This window comes from Propithecus coquereli, unplaced genomic scaffold (assembly GCF_000956105.1).
Source record: "Propithecus coquereli isolate 6110/MARCELLA unplaced genomic scaffold, Pcoq_1.0 Scaffold858, whole genome shotgun sequence".
Taxonomy (NCBI): domain Eukaryota; kingdom Metazoa; phylum Chordata; class Mammalia; order Primates; family Indriidae; genus Propithecus; species Propithecus coquereli.
This window is the reverse complement of record NW_012154818.1, coordinates 145980-168232: the sequence shown is the minus strand read 5'-3', so window position 1 is coordinate 168232 and position 22253 is coordinate 145980. Positions and strand designations below refer to the sequence as shown.

The window sequence follows — 22253 nt, the reverse complement described above, 5'->3', positions numbered from 1 at the left end:
GGGGCCCAGAGGTGAGACTAGAGCAAAGATCTGAGGACAGGGCCGCACTCCAGCCCAGCCAGAGCATGGCAAGCGCAGGCCCACTGCTGGTCTGCCCAGCCCCTCGTCCTGCCGCCTCAGCCAGTGGCGTCCCCACGCGGCCTCCGCACCCGCTCCCCCTGCCTCCCCTGATCTTCATGCCCTCGCTGCACGCACGCTCACGGGGTGTGGTCCCTGCCACGTCAGGACGGCCGTGTGGGGGGGGCGGGAAGAGGCAGTGCGGGTAGGTGCACCGTGAAGATGGCTCGATGGGGCGGTGCCGGCGTCGGGGAGTAGGTGGCAGGTCGGGGAAGCTCTCCTGGAGGAGGCACCTGGGCGGAAACCTGAAGGGCGAGAAGTGCTGGGGCGAAGAGGGGAGGACGGAGGAGGCAGCCGGAGGCAGAGCGGAGATGGGAAGGGCCTGCCCGCGGGTGTCGGGGGAGATCGGGTGGTACCAGAGGCAGGCATTCAGACTGCACCTCAGCAGGGTCCTTTGATGAGGAGAACAGAGACAGAGACACGTGGTGGGGGGCGGAGCTTTGGGAAGGGACAGTGGTGGTTCGACCAGGGCGGTCAGAGTGGGGAGGTTTTGGAGGCAGAGTCTGAAGACACTTTAGATGTGGGAGGGGAGGAGGCGTCAGGGGTGACACCAGTCTCGGCCGGGCGGAAGGCAGTGCTTTCACCAAGACCATCAGTGCTGTGGGGGGCTGGCTGAGCCAGGGGTCCAGTCCACAGCCCCTGCAAAGCCCAGGGCAGCCGGGCGGCTGGGTGGCCCGGGGGTCTGAGCTGGAGGCGGAGCTGAGTGGCAGAAACCCAGACGCAAGCTGGAGTGGATGGCTGTCGAATTAGGAGGAAAGGTGTCTCTTTTAGGAGGGAGAAGTGAGGGACGAAGAAGTAGCGGGCCGTTAATGGGCCTGGGGGGCAGCCCCGGGAGCGTGGGGGCAGGAGCCAGACGGGAATGTGGGGATGCCAGAGACGCACATGGGGACCCTCCGAGGCAGAGAAGGGGGAGGTCTCTTGAGATGGAAGGCCCCATCGATGTCGGTGTGAGAGCCTGGAGGGGATGGTGGGGCACTGGGCGTGTCTGGGAGGCAGCAGGCACAGGTGGCACCCAGACAGCACATCCCTGTGTCGCAGGAGAGACGTCCGCCCCACCCGCCCCGTCCACACCTGCCCCTTCTTGCCTGCCGCTCGGGGATTAGCCTTCCTGACCTGGCCGCTGTGCACTGCCGTGAGTGGCACTCGTCTGCGCGAGAGTCTCCTATTCGTGCCACGCTGTCCGCTGGCGTTTCCCCTGCTGCCGCGGTGCCTCCTGAGGCCAGGGACTGCCTGTCCCGTTCCTCGCTGTGTCCCCCAGAGTCCAGCACACGCCGCAGGGCAGGCGCTCAGTGAGGCCGAGTGAGTGAGTGCAGGTCAGCAGGTGGCTGGAGCAGCAGGCAGGCGTGTGCTGGTGTGTTCACGTGCAGCCCAGGACGCTCGGACAGGGCAGGCACCCAGCACGGCCCCAGAGACGTTCCGAGGCCGAGGGAGGCCTGCTGTCTGCCAGGGTAGGGTGCTGAGGTCCCTCCTCTCTGGACAGCGCCCTGCACCGTACCCACAGCAAGCCTGGCTAGGAGGGGCCAGGCGGGCACTTTGGAGCCGTAGGTAGGCTGCTCTCCTCAGCTGCGCCGCAGACGGTAGGTGAACAGATGGCGTAGTTGCGCTCCAGCGAGATGTCATTCACGCCAGCGGCGTCGGGCTGGCTCGGCCTGTGAGCTGGAGTTGCCCACCCCCGGGAGGGGGTCCGCAGCCTTCCCACCCATCCTGGACCACCCTTTCAGGGACCTCAGTCACCCTCTGTCGCCTGGCTGTGGTCCCCCAGCCACGGGGACGCTTCAAGGAGCCAGGCTCCGGTGCCACCCCCCCCCAGGTGGCTGAGGGAGTTCCTCCTACAGGGAGGGGCCGGGCACGGGCTCGGGGGGCCCGTGGTGACCCGCGCTTCGCCCCACAGGCTGCGCCGTTGCTGCCATTACATCGTGACCATGCGGTACTTCGAGATGGTCATCCTTGTGGTCATCGCCCTGAGCAGCATCGCCCTGGCTGCCGAGGACCCCGTGCGGACAGACTCCCCCAGGAACAATGTGAGTGGCTGCGGGGTCCGGCCCCTCCCTGGGCACCCCCGCCCCCGCGTGTCCCTCCTGTGGGGGGTGTCTGGAGACAGGATGGGCTGGGACGTGCCCGGGCCGGAGCTGGGGCTGCAGTCGGGGGCCTATGCCGGAGGACTGCGTCTGAGTCTGGCCTCCTGAAACCGGGGCCGCTGGCCCCCGGCTGACCGGCCGTCTGCTCAGAGGCCTGGAGGGAAAAGTCGGAAAGCAGCCCTGGCCCGGGCTTCCAGCCTGGTCTCTGGAGTGGCCTTCCTTTTGGTCTCAGGCTCTGAAGTACATGGACTACATCTTCACCGGCGTCTTCACCTTCGAGATGGTGATAAAGGTGAGCTGTGCGGTGGCCCCAACGGCCTCGTGTCCTGCTCACCTCCCTCACGACTGGGGTGGGACTGGGGGGTGCCGGATAATCCGCTGTCCCTGCAGCCTCTCGTGAACGTGTGTGGCGGTCGCGCTGGGTGTGTGCTCCATGAGTGAGCCATGCACGTGTGTGTGATGACATGAGAGTCCATGCGTGTGCACATGATGTGTTTGGGAGAACGAGAGGCTTTGTCACTCACCGAGGACGCCCCCCAGCACGGGATCACCCGGGGTGCTCCCCAGCCATGTGCCGGGGTCGCTCCTGCTCCCCTAACACGTGAGTTACAGGCTTTCCTTAGCGTGCACCCGTGGGCTCGGCCCCTCCCCCAGGGCTGTCTGCGGCGGCAAAGCAGGCGGCCGTGCGCCAGGTGGAGGGGAGACCTGGCGGGAAGGAGGTGGAAGGTCGTTGGAAGCAGGTGCTGAAGGCACACATTCAAAAGGGCTCTGGTGGTTGTCTGGTGATAGGTTAAGGGTCAGCCGCCGCAGTGCAGCCTTCGTTTCTGTCTCTAAGCATTGACGCGAGGTGCTCCCCCGTCAGTGTCTGGCAAACGTGGCACTCAGGTATTGCATAGGTGTGCATTCTGTGTGGTTGAATGTGCACACGCACGTGCACATCCATGACCTCAGTGCTGTTTGGGGGATGCACGTGCCCACTTGGGTGCGCTCGGTAGCATTTGCGCACGTCACCCCCATTTTACAGATGAGGAGGCTGAGGCTTGGCGATGTTGTGGCACTTGCCCAAATCTCAGCACCAGGAGAGGCAGAGCCAGGACGTGAATGACGGTCCATGTAACTTAGACCAGCTGTCCTTTCTGCTCCACTGAGCTGACCTTTGAGGTCCAGGCAGGATGTGAGCCCCCTGGGGCCATCGTGTGTGAAGAACAGATGCAGACGAACACCTCACAGTCTCGCCCAGGTTCCGGGCAAGCTGGGAGCCCAGGCAGGTCTCAGGCATCGTGAGCCACATAGGGATACTTGGGCCCACTGAGGCCCTCAGAGGGCATGACCTGCACCGTGTCCCCCCTGCCCTGGGAGGGCGTATGAGAGTGTGCCTGGCTGCACTGAGGTCATGGATGTGCACAGCCACGAGCACAGCCGACCGGGGGAGCCTTCGCTGGAGGGAGCAACCTAGAGCCACGTTCCTCGCCCCGTGACGCTGGAATACCATATTCCTAAAGTGCGTTTCTCCCCCTGAAGATGATCGACTTGGGACTGTTGCTTCATCCTGGAGCCTACTTCCGGGACCTGTGGAACATTCTGGACTTCATTGTGGTCAGTGGGGCCCTGGTGGCGTTTGCCTTCTCGTAAGTAACCATGTCTGCTCTGCATCGGGCTGGGTACGGCCCCCAGAACTGCGATGGGGGCGGGGTGATGTCTGTGGCTCCACGACTGCCCGTGTGGGACCGGGCTGTGTGGGATCCGGCACCCGGGGCCTGTCTGTCCCTGACGCGGCCTGTGGTTCTGGGATTGAGCGCACAGTCTCTGGCTTGCTTGGCATCTCCCCCGCAGAGCAACTTCACCCGCTCCGAGGTGACTGCCAGACCTCCCGTGTTTTCCCAGCCAGAGCTGGTGGTCGTCTTCCCCTAAATCTTGGGGATTTAGGCTATTCCTCCTGACTCCCTCGTTGGTGACACTTTGCCCCGTTTGAGTTGGAACTGGAGGTGGCTCTGTCGGGCTCCGCGTGGAGAGCGTGGGGGGCTCGGATGGGACTGGGAGTGGGAGATACAAGGGAAGTTGTGGGGTGAGAGCCAGAGGCAAGGAAGACCCTGATGGATGGCAGGTCCCGGGGGCTTCATCTTCTCTGCACCCCTGGGAGGGCACACCCCTGCACAGAGGCCTCTGCTCTCCTGCCAGCGTCACTGACTCTGCTCTCTTTGTCTTCCTGTTGCTGGACTCTCGGTAGGAGCTTCACGGGGTAATGCCTTCTCTCTCTCCCCTGCACCGCCCTGACGTCATGCATACCGACAGCCTGTCTTGGGCTGTTTCATCACCAACCTCACCTCCTGCTCTCCCACCTTCCCCCCATCTGGGCTGCATGCTGCCGGGAGCCATGTCCCCAGGCCCGGTGTCCCTGTCATGCTTCTAGGGGCTGGGTTAGGGGCTAGGGCTGGACGTGTTCAGCCCTTGGCGAGGTGTTTCCTGGCGAGCAGGGTGTCCCAGTCGAGTGCTGGAGGCTGGGAGCATCGGCCTGGAGGGCAGTGAGGGCTCTGGGTGGCAGCTGCCAGCTGTGGCCGTGGCCCCTGGGTATTGGATGTCCCTAATTGCTTTCCCAACGCAGCTTTCTTTCCACTCTTCCTCTCCACACAAGCCCCCTGCAGTGCCCATCTTCTCCTCGGGGTGTCTTAGTAGACTTTCCTTCTATGATGAAGGAAATGAGAACTTTGCCAGAGTGTCAGCAGGGGCCTTGGGAGTCAGGATGCCGCGGCCAGGGCTGCTGGAGACAGTCCCAGCAGGAGGAGGGAAGGCTGAGACCCAGCCCGGTGGCCTCAGAGCAAGAGGACGGGGGCAGGCCCTGAGCTGGCCACTCATCACGGACTCCAGAGGGCTGCCTCCCAGGGGAAGCCCCTCCCTGGAGAAGCAGTGTGGCTTCCTCCTGCTCTGCCCTGACCCTGGGCCGGCGTCTGTCCTGCCTTCTCCCTGCTGGCAGAGGAAGCCGGTTTGAGAGTGGGCATCGGGGGGTGCTGCAGTGATGGAAGTAGCTGGCATGGTCGGGAGGCTGGGCTTGTCCCACCGGAAGCTTGGTGTTTCAGGGGGAGTTGGGTGTGACTTTGGGGTGTAGGCTGCTGCTGCGGGAGAAGAGGGCTGAGGTGCCCAAACTCTCCTGTCCCCATGAAGAAGGCCTGGGCCATACAGCTCTGCCCACTGCACGCCAGCACTTTGTGGAGCCCAAGGAAGACCACTGGGGGCAGCGCCACCCCCGCATGCAGGCCACGCCCCTCTGAACACGGGCTAGGGCTCCAGGTGTGAGTGAAGCCCACCCAGTCCTGAGCCCTCAGCTCCTGCCCCAATGCCCCACCAAGTGGGCTGTGGGTTTGCTTCTGAGAACAGGCCTCTCCTTGATGCTGCCGGCCTGGCCTTGGGTAGGGTCAGCAGGAGGTTTGGGCCCAGAACCTGCTAATTCCCGGGCCTCTGACAGGCACAGGCCGCTACCTGGGTCTGCTCTGGCTTTTTCTGCGGGAGGCCCTGATCTGGGCCCACCGAGCTTGCTTCTCGTGCCTGGAGTTTTCTCTCCCTGACATCCTCTCTTGCCACCCTCCCCGTGGGCCTGCCCTGTCCGCTGCTCTCTCTCTGTCTCTCTGTGGCTCTCCCCCTCCCTCTCTCCTCCCCATCCTTGGTTCATCTCTCGGTCCGTCCCGCCTTTTGCATCGTCTCTGTACTTGTCTGACTTCGTCTCCTTCTCATTGTCCGTCCCGGTTCCCTCTTCCTTTCTGCCAGTGTCTGTCTTCCGGAAGAGTGTTAGGGCGGCTGAGATCTGTAGGAAGAGGCCAGACCAGGCCCTCTTACCTCCCTCTACCAGGACTGAAAAGCAGGGGAAAAGGCCCTTCAGAAGGTTCCAGCACTAAAGGCCCTGCTCGTAGACTCCACTTCTGGATGTGCAGTCCTTGTGCAGGCCCCCGTCCTCGGTATTCCTGGAGGCTGGTCTGGGGCGGTGTCAGCGACGGTCTGAGGGAAGGGCTCTTCCAGCTGGAAGCTCGGCTCTCCCTGTACACCAGGTGCTGCCGTCCCGGCCCCGTCCCCGTCCCCAGCCCCTGTCCTCAGATGAGGCCCAGGCCAGGCAGCCCACGGGAGGAGACAGGCGCCCTGTGGTGCCTGCAGGGCAAGGCCTTGCTGCTCCCGGCTCCTCTGCTCTGGAGCCCGAGACAAAACGTGCAGAGGAGTGTGAGCCAGACCCCGGTGGGCCGCGGGGAGCTGGGCACACCCACGCCTCCTGCCTGTCTGCATCTGTGGTTTCTCCCTTCTAGAGGATCCAAAGGGAAAGACATCAACACCATCAAGTCCCTGAGAGTCCTACGTGTCCTGCGGCCCCTCAAGACCATCAAACGGCTGCCCAAGCTCAAGGTTGGAGCCTGGAGTTGAGGCTTGAGGGGTGTGCTGTGCATGTGTGCACACGTGTGCACACGTGTGTGCGTGGCACATGAGGGTGTGCATACATGTGCATGTGTGCATGTGTCTTCTCAAATCACGTACCTGCGTGAGGGGGATGGGTTCACTCAGCTATAAACCCCCTGCCCAGGTAGACCTTGTTCCCAGCCGTCTCCTGTATGACTCCTCTTCCTTGGCCCAGCGGGACCAGATGGCACAGGGGGTCTTCTTCAGCAGCCGCAGTGCAGGCTGCCCAGAGGGCTGGAAGGGAAATGCTGGCAGGACAGTGGCTCCAGGAAAGTTAGGGTTAGGAAGATGGGCACAGCTGAGGTTGTGGATCAAGGATGAGCGTAAGCCCAAACACTTGGAGTTGTGCTAAAGTCTAACAAATACAGAGCGTGTGCTGGGCACTGTGCTAAGTGCTTTATATGCTTTAACTCATTTAATCCTCCAAATTTTGTGCATTAGTTTCTGTTATTAACAGCTTGGGAACGCAAGCCACAGAGGGCATTAGGCAATGTGGGAATTGCAGGAACAAGTTTGCTTAGACCCTGGGTGTGAAGGGGTGGGCTGGCAGAGAGCTTGGGGAGGCGTCCAGAGACCTTCTGGGTCCAGGTGGAGTTGCACCTGGTCTGGCAGGTGAAGGGCGCAGTGCAGGTGGGTGTCTGGTTGTGCCAGGCAGCATCTCGGGAGATGGGGGTAGATCTGCCAGGCAGCTCAAGAGCAGGACAGCTTAGGAGGCGTCTCCTCAGCTCTGAGAGCAGCACTGGGTACACGGGGAGCGTTGAGCTTCCAGGCCGGGAAGAACACGGGAGAAGGCCTGTGGACGTGGTAGCAGACAGCAGAGTCACATCCGAAGTCCCCGTCCTGGAGCTGGGCCAGAGCACCACGGCTTTGTCTGCTGTCTGCCTGCCCCGCATCGCTTCCCACTGATGGGCAGGGGTGGAGCACGGCCTGCTGCGGGGCCTTCTGCGCAAGCCCCGCCTGGGCTCCTGGCCGTCCCGTTTCTGTGGCCTGACTCTGACCTACGAGACCAGGTCTCCTAGGCGTCTGCGCTTGTCCTTGCACCGCCCGCCCACTCCGTCAAGGCCAGAGTGGCTCCCTTGGCAGGAGAAAGCGTCAGCCGGTCTCGGTGTCAGAGCAGCTGGCAGCAGAGCCTCTCCACGGTCAGGGCCCCGAGGGCCTTGCAGGGGTCTCGAATGCCCAGGGATATCTGGGCCTCAGTGGTCCTGAGGTTCTGAGCATGTAGGCGCCCTGCCCTGCCTGGTCCTCTCTGGTCCCCTCCACACCCTTTCTGCTCTTGGCCCCTCCCGTGCCCCTCCCCTCACAGCTCCACCCCTCCTCATGGCTCCACCCTCCCCTCATGGCTCCATCCGTCTCCCCACATGCCCCTCCCCCTCCCCCCACATGGCCCCGCCCCTCCATGGTTCCACCCTTCTCTCCCCGTGGCTCCACCCTTCCCCTCATGGCTCCACCCCTCTCCCCATAACTCCACCCCTCTCTCCACATGGCTCCACCCTTCCCCACATGGCTCCACCCCTCTCCCCCAGGGCCCCACTGCTCCACTCACGGCTCTGCCCCTCTGCTCATGGCCCTACCCTCCTTTGTAGCTCCGCCAACCCCTGTGACTTGTACCCCTGTGGCCCCACCCTCCTCATGGCTCCACCCCTCTCTCCACATGGCTCCACCCCCTCCCCATGACTCCACTCCTCTCATGGCCCCACCGCTCTCCCTACAGGCTGTGTTTGACTGTGTGGTGAACTCCCTGAAGAACGTTCTCAACATCCTGATCGTCTACATGCTCTTCATGTTCATATTTGCGGTCATCGCCGTGCAGCTCTTCAAAGGGAAGTTCTTCTACTGCACTGATGAATCCAAGGAGCTGGAGAGGGACTGCAGGTAAACTGAGGCAGGCTGGGGGTGGGGTACAAAGCCCCATCATACAGAAAACACCTGGAGTTCCTTTGTGACCAGGTGGGGCTGGTCACGTGGCTGGGACACTCCCCTGCAAAGCAGTGGGGACCTTGTGTGAGGGCTGGGGGGGCCTTGCCTGGGCTGTGCCCCCGAACACGGTAGGGGGGACGTGGCCCCGTCGGTAGTGCCACACCAGGGGCTCCCCAACCTCCTCAGCGGGTTGGGGACCGCCTGTGTTCTGAGGGTACCGTCTTTCTGCCCGCACACATCTGGGAGCTCACAGTTGCCACTGGGCGTTGCCCGGCTCTCTCTTCCCCTGAGGTCTAGGCTGGGCCCACGGGCAGGGCTGGCTGCCCGACAGCTGGGGCCACTTCTGAGGCCTAGGATCCTCCGGGGCCACCCTACCTCCGCAGCAGACAGAAGGGCCCCCCTGGAGCTGTAGGAATAGCAGCAGCTACCGGCGTGGACCCTGAACAAGGCAGTGCTGGCAGCTTCTTCCTGCCTCCCTGGTGGTGGTCCCCGTTGTCTCTGCTTACATGATGGTTTCCATGTGCACATCCCGCAGTTCACCTGCCCACGTATGACTGATGGGCACGTGGGTCGTTTGCAGTTGGGGGCCGTTGTGAGCAGTGCCACTGGGCTGTTCCGCGTGCGCGTGTCGCTCGTGGGCAGCACGCACGGCTCTCAGATGTCCAGGAGTGGAACTGCTGGGCCCGGTTACGTTCAGCTGTAGTAGATGCCGCCAGGCGCTCATGGAAGGTGACGCTGTCGTCAGCGTGATGAGAGCTCCAGTCCCTCCACACCTTCACTAGTACTTGGTGTCTTCTGTCTTGCTTTTTAGCCCTTTAGCCTTTCACTGTGGTCCGATTTGCACTTGTGCGATGACCAGTGAGGCTGAGCCTCGTTTCCCAGGTGGATTAGCCACGTGGGTGTCCCTCCTGGGGGGTGCCGTTCTCCCGTGGGGCCTGCGTGTCTCTCTCTCTGGTTGACGGTGTTCTGGAGGGGATCCCTTTGTCAGGTCTGTGGATGATGGATGTCTTCTCTCCCTTTATAGGGTGCGTTCTATTCCCTTAATGGTGTCTTTTAAAGAACAAGATTATCGATTTTAATATAGTCCAACTTATTTTTTAAAATTCTTTTATAGTGGGTACTCTTTGTATCTTGTTTAAGAAATCTACCCCAAGGTCAAGGATTTTGTTCATGTTTTCTTCTAAAAGTTTTAGTTTTGCCTTTCGCATTAAGATCTGCAATCTGTCTGGAGTTGATATTCATGTGTTACGTGAGGTACGAATAAAAATAAGTTTCCTGGAGATGGATATCTGATTGACCCAGCATCATTTAGTTGAAAAGATCATTTTTTTCCCCACTGCAGTGGGCTCCTTGGTTTTTTTTTAAACAGCTTTATTCAGATGTAATTCACATGCCACATCATTTGTTCATAACCATCCATTTAATGGGTATCGTTCAGAGGTTTTAGTATATTCACAGGTCCATGCTGTCATCACTAGAGCCAATTTTAGAAGTTTCATCACCTCAAAAAAAAAAAATAAACCTGTATCTTTTAGCCGTCACCGCCTATGTCCCCATCCCCACTCCTAAGCAATAATTTATCTATTTTTACATCTGTGGATTTCCTTGTCTCGACATTTTTAAAAAATGGAATGATACAATACGTGGTCTTTTGTAACTGGGTTCTTTTATTGAACATGTTTGTTTTTTTTTTTTCCAGCATATTATGGGGGTATAGATGTTTAGGTTATGTATGTTGCCCTTGCCCTCCCCTCCCTTGAACATGTTTTAGGTTCACCTGTGTTGTGGCGTGTTCGGTGCTTCATTCCTGTTCATGGCTGAGCATCTGTTCTGGGACGTGCCACATTTTACCCATTCATTCATATCCTGATGGACATTTGGGTTGTTTCTACCTTTTGCTTGTTATGGATGATGCTACTGTAGACATTTGTGTACAGGTTTTTGTGTGGACCTGTGTTCTCATTTCTCTTGGGTATACATCTAGGAGTGGAATTGATAGGTGATTTGGTTACTGTGCTTAACCGTTTGAGGAAAAGCCAGACTTTATATTCCTACCAGCAATGTATAGGGGTTCTGAATTTTCTATGTACCTGCCAATATCTGTCATTTTCCAGTTTTTTAGTGTCTGTTTTCTAAAATGACAGCCATTCTGATGGGCGTGAAGTGGTCTCTCTTCGTGGTTTCGATTTGTTTTCCCTGATAACTAATGACGTTGAGCATCTGTCCATGTGCTCGGTGGCAGTTTGTGTATCTTGTTTGGAGAGATGTCTCTTCAGATCCTTTACCCGTTTTCTAACTGGGCTGTCTTTTTGTTATTAAATGTAATCGTTTTTCATGTATTCTAGATACAAGTCTCCTATCAGATAGACAATTACCAAATATTTTCTCCGATTCTGAGGATTGTCTTTCCGCTTTCTTGGTGGTGTCCTCTGAAGCACCAATGTTTTAAATTTTGATGAAGCCTAATTTTTCTGTGTTTTTCTTTTGCCCTTGATTTTGGCGTCATATCTAAGAATCCGTCCAAGTAGGAGGTCATGAAGAGTTGTCCGTATGGTTTCTTCTAGGAGTTTCATAGTCTTAGCTCCTACATTTAGGTCGTTAATCGATTTGGAGTTAATTTTTGTATATGAAGTGGAGTAGCAGTCCAGATTTGTTCTTCTGCATGGAAGAACAAATTTTTCCCCCGTGGAATGGTCTCGGCACCCTTTTCAAAAACCCGTTGGCCACAGACGTGGGTTTTCTTTGGGTCATTCATCTTTAACCTCTAACCTGCCTGCACTCCCACCCCCAGGGGCCAGTACCTGGATTACGAGAAGGACGAAGTGGAAGCCCAGCCGCGGCAGTGGAAGAAATACGACTTTCACTATGACAACGTGCTCTGGGCCCTGCTGACGCTGTTCACGGTGTCCACGGGAGAAGGGTGGCCCATGTGAGTGCTCCCCTGGCGTGCGGGGGCCAGTCAGGCTGGACGGGCGGCCGAGGTGGGAGCCCTGAGCCTCCTTCCCCACCCCTGGCACTGGTCCTGGATGCAGGCCTCGCGCTGCCCAGGGCTGTCCCCACAGGGGCTGCCCCTGAGGCTCGGTGTTTGCTCCGTCCCCGGCCCAGGGTGCTGAAGCACTCGGTAGATGCCACTTACGAGGAGCAGGGGCCGAGCCCTGGGTACCGCATGGAGCTGTCCATCTTCTACGTGGTCTACTTCGTGGTCTTCCCTTTCTTCTTTGTCAACATCTTCGTGGCCTTGATCATCATCACGTTCCAGGAGCAAGGGGACAAGGTGATGTCTGAATGCAGCCTGGAGAAGAACGAGGTAGGTGGCCCCTGTGGGCTCCTCAGCGGACAGTGTGGGCAGGACTGTCCTCTGCATGTGCAGCACTCGTCCCCAGGTCGCATTTGGCCGCCACTGTCTGCCAGCGCAGGCGCGGGACCCCCTTCCTCACGCAGAGAGAGCCCACGTTTTGCCGGTCGGACCCGCTGGAAGAGGCCTGTGCTGCCTCAGTCTGCCTCTCCCGCTGGGCTTCCCTGAGGCCAGGTGGGACAGGTGTGCCGTGCCCCCCTGGACTTCTCGGTGCTTCTTTCTCCCCCCGCAGAGGGCTTGCATTGACTTCGCCATCAGCGCCAAACCCCTGACACGGTACATGCCCCAAAACCAGCAGTCGTTCCAGTATAAGACATGGACTTTCGTGGTCTCCCCGCCCTTCGAGTACTTCATCATGGCCATGATAGCTCTCAACACGGCGGTGCTGATGATGAAGGTGCGTGGGGCCCAGCTCGGGGGGCTTGCACCTGGCTGGGGGTGCGAGCTGGCTCTGAGGTGGGGCGAAGAGGCAGCCTTCTTCCTGCCAGAGCTGCAGGTGCCTGGTGTCCCGGCCAGCACAGGACGCCTGTGGGTCCTGCTGTCCTCTGCTGCCCAAGGGTCGGACAGTGAGAAGGTTCTGGGGGAACTCGGGGGAGAGCAGGGAGGGGTGTCGCAGGCCTGGGCAGTCATGGAGCTCTGTCTGCCCACCGTGCTTGCACAGGAGGGTGTGGTGGTCCCAGGAGGAGTCTTGGGGCTGCCGAGCCCATGGCCAACAGCATCTATTCCCTGGGCAGTTCTACGACGCGCCCTACGAGTATGAGCTGATGCTGAAATGCCTGAACATCGTGTTCACGTCCATGTTCTCCATGGAGTGCGTGCTGAAGATCATCGCCTTTGGGGTGCTGGTACGTGCCCTGGTCCCCTCTTTGCGTTTTGGTGGCCTGCATTCTGGCTTCCTCTCTGTAGGGCAGCCCTTGGGGCTCCCAGTTGGGAGCTGCACATTCTCTGAACGCCCAGAGCACATGTGACCTGTGGGAGCCCTTGGGAAGGGGCGGCCCGAGCTCTGTCCCCTGCCCAGGTCCCAGGAGGCAGGCAGGGCCGGGCTCCTCCTCACTGGACACATGGCTCCTAGTTCTGCCCACAGGTGTCCGCGTGCCTGGTTGTGGTGCCTGCCTTGTGCTGTGCCACCGGGGGTGGCCCTCTGCCCTGTGCCGAGAGTCTGTCACCCCCACCCCTTCTCAACCAGGGCCACACGTGCACCTCCTTGCCCAGCACAGCCCTTGTCAGCCGCTCGCACTAACTGCCCTTCTTTTTCTCTAGAACTATTTCAGAGATGCCTGGAATGTCTTTGACTTTGTCACTGTGTTGGGAAGTATTACTGATATTTTAGTAACAGAGATTGCGGTAAGTAGTGTTTCCCGTCCCCCGACGGGGCCCCACGGTGGTTCCTTCCAGAGCATGTCCCCTCAGGGCACCTCCAGACCCCGACTGCATTAGCCTCTGCCCGGCCCCTGGGAGCCCCTGGACAGATGGGGGCTGGGTGTTGTCTCAGAAAACGTTCTTTCTTAGTAAGAATGTGGTTCTCAAAGGTCTTCCAGGCTGGTCTCCTGAGAATCTCCTAGAGCTCCGTGGTAACAACTGACCCAGAGTGTCCGATATGTATGTATCTAACACCTTGGTGTCAAATAGATACACAGAAACCAGCAGGAATTTATATTTTAAAATATCAGGTTTATGTATGTGTATGTATGTGTCTGGAGATATTCTTATCAAACATGTGGATTATATCTGAAAATTGACCAGTGCTGGGACATAAACTTGTCTCAACAAATTTCAAAGAATCTGAATCATAAAACAACATTCTTTGAGCAGATGCATTAAGTTGCAAATAAATGGCAGAAAATCTCATCTTTTTGGTCTTAGGTTGAATTCTCTGGAAGCAGACACTGAAATGAGATTCACGTAAAAGTTACTTCCTAAGTAGTGCCCCCAGGAAAAGCTGGCAGGGCGTGTGGGGACCTGGACAGGGAAGAGGAGGGCCCCAGGGGTAATTCGGGTCAGCTCCCAGGGGCGCTGGGCCACGCCTCAGAGCCCTCCCTACGGGGAGAAGAGCTGCGGAGTTTTTGCCTCTGCCCCGCCCTGGGCTGAGGGCTGCACCTGGGTGTCCATCCTCAGGCACCTTCAGGCTGCCGTGTGCACTGGGTGCAGGTGAGGCGGCTCTGGCAGCCCGAGCCGTTGGGCCCTGTCACAGCAGGACCGCACTGCCGTCCCAGGGCTTTTGCCTGGCGCCGCTCAGCTCTGCTCACACCCCACACGGGTTCACTGTGCTTGTTCTTCAGGAGGGGCTGGTCATAGCCTCCGGGAGGCAGATTCGAGCTCCCACTGCCAGCCTGGTTAGGTGACGCAGACCTTCACCCCTGCACGGGCCAGGCCCCTGCCCCCTGTCCTTTGTGTAGCTCCGCCTGCTGTAACAGTCCGGTCACGGTCAGGACTGGTCACAGGAGAGTCTCGGAAGGTCCCGGTGCCCTGTGCAGTGGCAGCTCAGCCCTGCACGGGCATCACGGCCAGGCGCCCTGGCCAGCGAGGGAACTCCGTGCTCTGTCTGCCGGTCTTCTGGCACGAGAAGCCCCAAGTGACCAAGTGGCCACCATGGCCTTTGGTGTCCCCTGATGGAAGCTTTCTCCACCCCTTTGAACCAGGGACTCTAGATTCTGGGGAAGACGAGCACAGAGTGCACCCTGGGTCTCTGGAGTGACGGTGAAGGGGCGCCATCCACTTTCCCCGGTTTCCTGGATCCTTGCGTTTTAGCGGTTGGGCTCTCGGTACCCTCTGTTGGCCGCTGGTTCGTCTTGAAGTGTGGAACCCAAGCCCACGGGGTGCGTCACCACGCTGGCATTTTGTCTGTGCCTTTAAGGTGCAGTCTCAGTGCTTTATCAGGCCAGCACCTCCGAGCGATCATGTGACGTGCCCGTGGTCACCGCCGCTTGTGTGCCTCCTTCGCTGGCTCTGAGCCGATGCTGTAGGGATCCGTCCATGTTGGTGAATCGCCGACGCCAGGCTTGGACACTGGTGCAGCCTAGCGTGCTGCACCTGGAAAGGCAAAGCCACAGCTGGGACACGGGCGGGTCCCAGTTGAGACTCACCACTGCCCTTTCCAGGTGGAGATGTTCCGTCCCACCAAGTGGCTGGTGGACACCTCAAGGCACGGCAGCCTGTGGGGACCTAGCGTCGGGTCATCAGTGGCGTAGCGAGGTCAGGCTTGCGGAGAGGTTCTCAGCTATCGTGGTCACTCTGTTCATGGGCCTACCGTGTGGACGCTGGCGAGGACAGAGGCTGGCTGGCACCTGTGGGCGACTCATCCCAACCCTCGCGGCTGTGCCGCCCTCTGGTGGGCGTTAGTGTGCAGCGCAGAGATCCAACACCGTGCCGTTCCCAGGGCCCCTCTGTGGTCCTCTTCCCAGACCTGTTCCCTCCAGAGCTCCCGCCGGACTCGGGCCCCTCAGCACAGGCAGCTTGCTTCTCCACACTCAGCGCCCACCCGGGCGCACTGCCTGGAGCCCTGCCTCACCACTGCCTCTCAGGCTGTTCCCGTGTGGGGCTCTAGGGAGGCCTGTACCCGTGTGCTGAGCCAGCCCATGCACAGACCAGGTTCCAGTTTTCCCTCTGGGTTCTAGGGAACCCCCCACGAGGTGACGGCGGTGAGCTGAGGAAGACATTGGTACAACTGAGTTGCACGCCGGGAGGGACTGGGCCACCGCGGTGTGCTGTGCCCTCCACACGTGCTTGGATTTGGTTCTAGAGGTACCACTTCCCTTGCTCACTGGGTTTTGGTGGGTCTGACGGCACCACAGGGAGAAGCTTTGACGTTATAGACACTGATGTCTCGCGATGACACACGCAGTTGCCGGGAGCTGGGATGGCCCCTCGTGGTGGTGGTTCTCTTCCGTAGCTGACACAGCCTGCTCCAGAATGCAGATGTCTACACTGGCCTCTCTGTGGATGCCTTCTAGGGGCTTCTCACAGCGTCTTTATCTTCCACAGAAACCTCGGCACCGCAGCAGGGGTCTGCTGAAGAGCTGTCTCTTGCTCTGAAACCTCTCAAACCTGGCAACTTTCTGAGTCACGGCAGTATTTCCCAGGTGGTGTAAACTGTCTCCAAAACCCAAAGAAGCTTAGCAGCAGGAGGAGTGTGAGGTGTAGTAACCACCTTGTCTCTGACCTTTGAGTCCCTGTCCTGGCATAGCCCAGACCACTCGGCCCCTCACACCTCCACTGATGTGCAGGCCCATGGGTCCTCGATTTGTCACCCGCGCCCTGGAGTGTGTGACCTGTCAGGGCATCTGAGCGAAGTACCGTGCCATTCACGCAGCGGCCCAGTGTGGTGTCTGGAGAACACGCAGGTGGTCCGGGTCCTGCCGGACCATGTCGGGACGTAGGGTAGGACCGTGAATGTCTGCCAGGACGCAGGGCAAGACCACGAATGTCTGCACTGAGTGAAAACTGCCTCTGACCCTCCTCAGCAATGAGCTCTGGAAGGAGCGTGTTCTGCAGATCAGTGGCTGTGCGCCAGGTGCCAGAGGCTGAGTGGATCCGTTGTGCTAACGACACTGAATCTCCCGCAGCAGGAGGCTCTGGAGCTTGGCCTGTTTCGGGTTAGTCCGCTGTTACCCATCATGATCCAGTTTTCTTGCCCAAGCCATTCTGGTGAATTCAGTGGGGATGCCATGTGGACCACCACCCCAGTGTCCTTCAGGTCCTTGACGTGGCGGTAAAGTCTCTGTTCCATGCAGGACGCAGTGTTATGATAGACTGTTTTGGCCAGAGGGGTGTCAGGGTCCAGGACTTCCTTGCGCTTGGTCTTTCCTGTTACTGTGTCCCCTGATCCCCATGTCCAGGGGCCGGTGTGGTGTGGTCTGCCAGTCACTGAGTGTATCTATCCCTGAATAAATACTTGGGACCAGGCAGATAAGCACCAGCTGTATCTGTGGGCACGCTGGAGCCCCTGAGAGAGGGACCTAGACCAGGGACCCGTCTGTGACCTGGCCTCTGCGTCCTTCACGCTGACATGGGGCCGTGATAGCGTCTTGGTCCCCTGGCATCAGTGTTAGTTTGGACCTTGTATCCAGCAGCCTTCACAATATCCAGGGTTCTTCTTTTTCCAGTGTACGGTTTCTCAGATAAATGAATTAGGTCTCTTTGGGGAGGAACAGGGAAATGATTGCCGTGTAGACTCCCTCTTGGTTGCAAGACCCGTCTGCAAGGGGGCCCAGCATGTCTTTTAAGGTGTGTACTCTGGGTCTGAAAACTGACTCGGTGAGAAACTGGGCAGGGGGTCGTGCTTATCTATGGCAGTGGCTGGCGTCAGGCTTCTGCTCGTGCGTCCGAGCGTGCTTACATAGCAGCGTCCTGCTGGCTGCCCCTCCGTCGTGCCTGGGGAGTGCCACGGTCTGTTGGCTCCCACCGTGGCCCTGTGCGTCAGGGCTCGTGACTGCCACTCTGGCCTTGCTACCCGTCAGCACCTGCCTGCAGCAGCTCCTCCCGCCCACTCCGGCTGGCAGCAGACAGCCGCCCCTGACCTGAGTGGTGCCAGTGCCCTCCCCCGGAAGCCTCCGTGGTGCCTCGTCTCTGAGAACCCAGCAGGCTGGTGGGGACTAGATCTCACTTAAGGAACCTTTCTGGCACACTCACCCTCTCGAGTCTTTTGATCCAAACTCCACATCTGCCGAGGCAGTTTCTGGCACCTCCACCTTGTCTGATGTGGGCGCTGGGTTTTTCGCAGCTTCTGGGAGCCATCCCAGCAGCCTGGTAGGACCTGCTCCAGGTGCCCCTGCCGGGGCATTGGGTCCTGAGTCATGGGAGAAAGTTCCCCTATGTGAAAAACGTTCTCCTTTATCCAGCCTGCATTCCCGCCCTCCCCGCCTGGCCCCTCCCACACGCTCCCAGGCACGGCCGCCTTGCTCCCGCCCGTGTGTGCTCGCCCGTGTGTGCTCGTCACGTCCCGCAGCCCCTTTGCTGAAAGACCGTTTTTCTCGCTCAGCAGAGCTGCTGCTTCCCCATCAGGCCCCATGAAAAACAGGTGACTGGTGTAGCGGCCAGGAGGGGCTTGGGGTGGGTCTTGAGGGCCGGTGCCACCCTGCAAGGCACCCAGCTCGGCCGAGACTCCTGCAGGCGTTCAGGCCAAAGCGAGATCCTCCAGCAGGGAGGTGGGCCGCTCCCGTGGGCCCAGGAGGTTCAGAGGATGGAGAGATCTGAGTTCCGTGTTTTGGGGCACAGCCTTCTTGGTGTCTGGTCCAGCTGTCATGTCTGCCTGTCCCATCAGGGTGCGTGTACTGCAGCGTGAGAGGCCTGCGGGGCCCTCTCTGTAGCCCTGTGCCTGCCCTCAGGTCCCAGGCTGATCTCCAGCACAGTCCTCAACGCCAACCATGTCCGTGCTGCACTGCAGTTGCTAATTGCCGGTTTACGCTTATAATTTGTTTTTTCAGAACAGTTGGTGGCACCCAGCCAAGGCCCACTGGCTCTGCCGTCCTGCAATTACCCTTCCCTGTATCCTGTGCGTGTTGATGATATTGTGCGATATCATCACTGCACCCCTCTAACCCCACAGATAGGGGTATCTGTAGTTTTAATGCTGCAGTGTGCTGTGAATTCCTGTCACCCCACTTGCCACCAACAGAGGAGAGTCTGGCCAGTGAGCCACCTCCCAGGGCCCCGTCCTGAGGGCCAGCATCCCAGGAACCAGCTCTGGGGCCAGCTGTCTTAGGGTCAGAGCCTGCGATCCAAGTGTGATTTATTGGGAAGTGTTTGCAGGAACACTGGTGAGGAGGGGCAGCTGGGTGAGCAAGGGAGCCAGTTTCAAGCGTTCCATGGAGTGCAGTTTTGGCTCCGTTCTGCAGGGGAGCTCGGGGGCAGCGTGGGGCCACGGGAGAGCTGCGCACAGTCCCCCGGCAGTGGGAGACCCAGCGCTGCGGTGAAAGCCCGTGAGGTCAGAGGGCATGTGGCTGGAACACTGATGGTGCTTTCTACACTTTTGAGGAAAGAAGTTCTGAATAAGTCATGGGTAAAAAAAGAAATGATGGAAATTAGACAGTACATCCAACTGAAATATAATGAAAATACTGTGTATTGAAACTCATGGGATACAGCAACATCAGTATTTGGAAAGAAATTTACAGCCGTAAGTACTTACATTACAAAAAGGACAAAGTGTGAAAGTTAATGAGTTAAGCATTTCACTTAAGTTAGAAAAAGAACATTAGAGTAAGCTCAATGACAAGAAGAAAACATAAGAGTAGAAATTATGAAAAGTAAAAACAAAGACACAGGACAATTGATAAAGTCTAAACTTGTTTCTTTGAAGACTTAAAAATTGACACACCTGGCAAGATTAATCAAAGAGGGAAAAAAGTCCAAATAAAGAGTATAAGGCACAGGAAAGACATAGAAGAGATTAAGAACTAGTGGCATGTTTTGAACAGCTTGTGCCAATACATTGGGAAACTTAGGTGAATGGATAAATTATTAGAAAAATGTAAAAGACCAAATTTGAGAGTAGAAGAGATAAAAACCCTAAGTGGTTCTTTATTAAAGCATGAAAGGGCCTGGTGTGGTGGCTCACACCTGTAATCCTGGCACTTTGGGAAGCTGAGGTGGGAGGATCACTTGAGCTCAGCGGTTCGAGACCAGCTTGGGCAACATAGTAAGACCCCATCTCTACAAAAATTTTTTTAAAAAGAATTAGCTATGTGTGGTGCTGGGTCCTGTAATCCCAGATACCTGGGAGGCTGAGATGGAGAATCGTTAAGCCCAGGCATTTGAGGTCGTAAGCTATAATCACACCACTGTGCTCCAGCCTAGATGACAGAGCCAGACCTTGTCTCTAGGGGGGACAATGCATTAAAGAAGTAGAGTCAATAAACAATATTCCTGCAAAGAAAACACCAGATTCTAATGGTGTTGTACATTAGTTTTCTACCTAAAATACAAGGAAAGATCATTCCAAACTTAAATTCTTCTAGAGAATGAAAAAGAATGAACATTCTCTAATTAGACTGGTATAATCCTGACACCAAAACTTTTAAAAAGAATGTAAGAAAGGAAGATCATACTCATGACAAGTGATACAAAACTCATTAATGAGTGATACAAAACCCTAAACAATATGTAAGCAAATCAAATCCAACAGTATACGGAAAATATAAGATTTATTCCAGGAATGCAAAGTTCAACATCAGAAAATCTATCACCATAATTTACGTTAACAGAATAAAGGACACTATTGATGTGATCACCTCATGGATGCCGTGGAGACGTTCCATAAAATTTGAATTTTATTCATGATAAAAGTTACTAGCAACCTAGGAATTACTAACTTGATAAAGTATCTACAAAAAAAATCCTATGCAAGCATCGTATATCATGGTAGAATTCAGAAAGAATTCCCTTTAAAATTAGAAAAAGGCAATGATTCTTGGTATCAGTACTTAGGTTCAACATTGAACTTCAGGGCCTAGCCAGTTCTAGAAACAGACTTTCACTTCACGAGGGCAGAGGTTTTGTCTGTTTTGTTTACGGCTGTGTTCCCGTGCTTAGAACAGTGCCCGACAGACGCTTGTGGGCATTCAGCGAGGACTTACTGAATTAAGATAAATACAATATGTAAGGATTAGAAAAGAAATAAGAAAAACCGTCCTTAAACACAGATGACGTTGTTGTGTATGCATGAAACCTACAATAATCTAAGACTAATTAGTGTTTAGCAGGATGCTGAATGTAAGATTGCTCAAGTAAGCCCACTGCATTTATTTACAACGTCAGCAATCCTGACAATAAACCTAACAAAATACGTGTACAAGATCTTTATGTAAAAAATTACTGAACTTTATTGAAAGACATTAAAGAGGACTTAAATAAATGAAGTTACATATCATGTTAATTAGTGTCAGTTTCATAGAATTGTTGATTTCCGCTAAATTGATCTGCAGATTCAATGCAATCCCAATGACAATACCAGTGTTTTTGTCTATTTGTTTTGGAACTTTACGAGCTGCTTCCAAGTTTATAAGAAAGAGCAAAGACCCCCAATAGTCAAGATTACTTAAGAAGGTGGCTGAGATGTGGCCGGGTGGCATGGGGGGGAGGCTGTTCTCGCCAATGATAAGGTTTATTACAAAGCTATGACGACGACGACCTTGTGGTGTTGGCCCCAGAGTAGCTACATGGACATCAAGAGGATGGAGACAAGACTCATTGTGTGTAGAGACTGGACGTATGGCAGCTGAGTCCGCGGTTTATTGGGGAGACAATTTAGGGATTCAACAGTCAGTGTGGGTGTTAACTGAAGGTCACTATGGGGAAAACTAGAAATTGGGTCTTGGTCCACACCATTCACAAAAGAAATCTATTTCAGATGGAAGAACGACGAAAGAGGCAAAACTCTGAAACTCTTAGAAGAAAGTACAGGAGGTTATCTTTAGTACCAGCGGTAGGGACTGATTTGTTAAGGCAAATGAAGCTCCAGCCATGACTGAAGAAAGATCTATGAAGTTAAGAGTTTCTCTTGGTTGTGGCTGCACCGTGCCTGCTGGGTGAGGGGTGACCTGGGGGCAGGTGGCCGACCAGCGGGAACGGGGGGCGAAGTTGCAGCCAAGGGCAGAGGGAGGGGTGTGCACAGAAGGTCTCGCAGTCAAGGTCAGACTCTGGCTTTTACTCTGAGTGAGATAGAAGGATTTGTAGGGTTCCGTAAAGAGGGACGACATGACCTGGATTTTAAGACACATCCCTGGCGGCTCTGTTGGGAACAGAATACGGGGCCCAGACGTAGACAGCTGGACCCTTCCGGATCATCCTCAGCAGGTTTTTTCAGAAGCAGCCCCTGGGGCGAGAATTCGGTGCGAGTCGTTGATTCTCAGGGCAGTCCCAGGAATCCGGTGGGGGAGGTGCAGGGAGCCTGTCAGGAAAAGGTCAGTTTGCTGCTGGAGCTCAGTTCTCCTGCGGGACTCGGAGCTGGCGTAGTTATCCCGTCCCGTGACGGGGGAGCTGGGGTGGAATCTCTGGCACATCCAGCCTGGCCGGGGAAAGGCTCAGGGGAAGAGGGGGATGCTGACGGTTGGGTGTTGGACACTGAAGCGAGGCCTGAGGGACGTGGGTGTCACAGACCATGACCGCCGTGCTGGGGCTGGTGAGCGGCTGCCGCGTTCTGGGGTGGGACGTGGGCGTGGGAGATGGGGCAGAAACGGCAACGCGTGTGGCCGCACACGTGGGGCACCACCGATGTGAACGGGGTAGAACGTAGTGGAGCAGCTTTGCCAGGGGAGGACAGGAAGCCACGTGGATGTGTGACGTTTGCGTCGCCTGTGAGACTTCCCAGAGGAACCGCGGGACAGCCGGTTGGACAGGTGGCCTGGAGTTGGAGG

General features: G+C 56.9%; 1 protein-coding gene across 1 annotated transcript in view; it reads left to right on the top strand.

Moving 5' to 3' along the window:
• Nucleotides 1-22253, top strand: part of LOC105826139 (voltage-dependent N-type calcium channel subunit alpha-1B) — a gene marked incomplete at its 5' end in the record, with an annotated part of 125264 nt that overhangs the window by 53903 nt on the left and 49108 nt on the right. Inside the window, 10 exons of the mRNA XM_012664068.1 lie at nucleotides 2009-2138; nucleotides 2428-2487; nucleotides 3717-3823; nucleotides 6482-6578; nucleotides 8341-8501; nucleotides 11338-11475; nucleotides 11652-11853; nucleotides 12134-12298; nucleotides 12636-12746; nucleotides 13162-13245. Of these exons, the coding sequence (XP_012519522.1) occupies nucleotides 2009-2138; nucleotides 2428-2487; nucleotides 3717-3823; nucleotides 6482-6578; nucleotides 8341-8501; nucleotides 11338-11475; nucleotides 11652-11853; nucleotides 12134-12298; nucleotides 12636-12746; nucleotides 13162-13245 (1255 nt within the window). The remainder of the gene's footprint in view (nucleotides 1-2008; nucleotides 2139-2427; nucleotides 2488-3716; nucleotides 3824-6481; nucleotides 6579-8340; nucleotides 8502-11337; nucleotides 11476-11651; nucleotides 11854-12133; nucleotides 12299-12635; nucleotides 12747-13161; nucleotides 13246-22253) is intronic.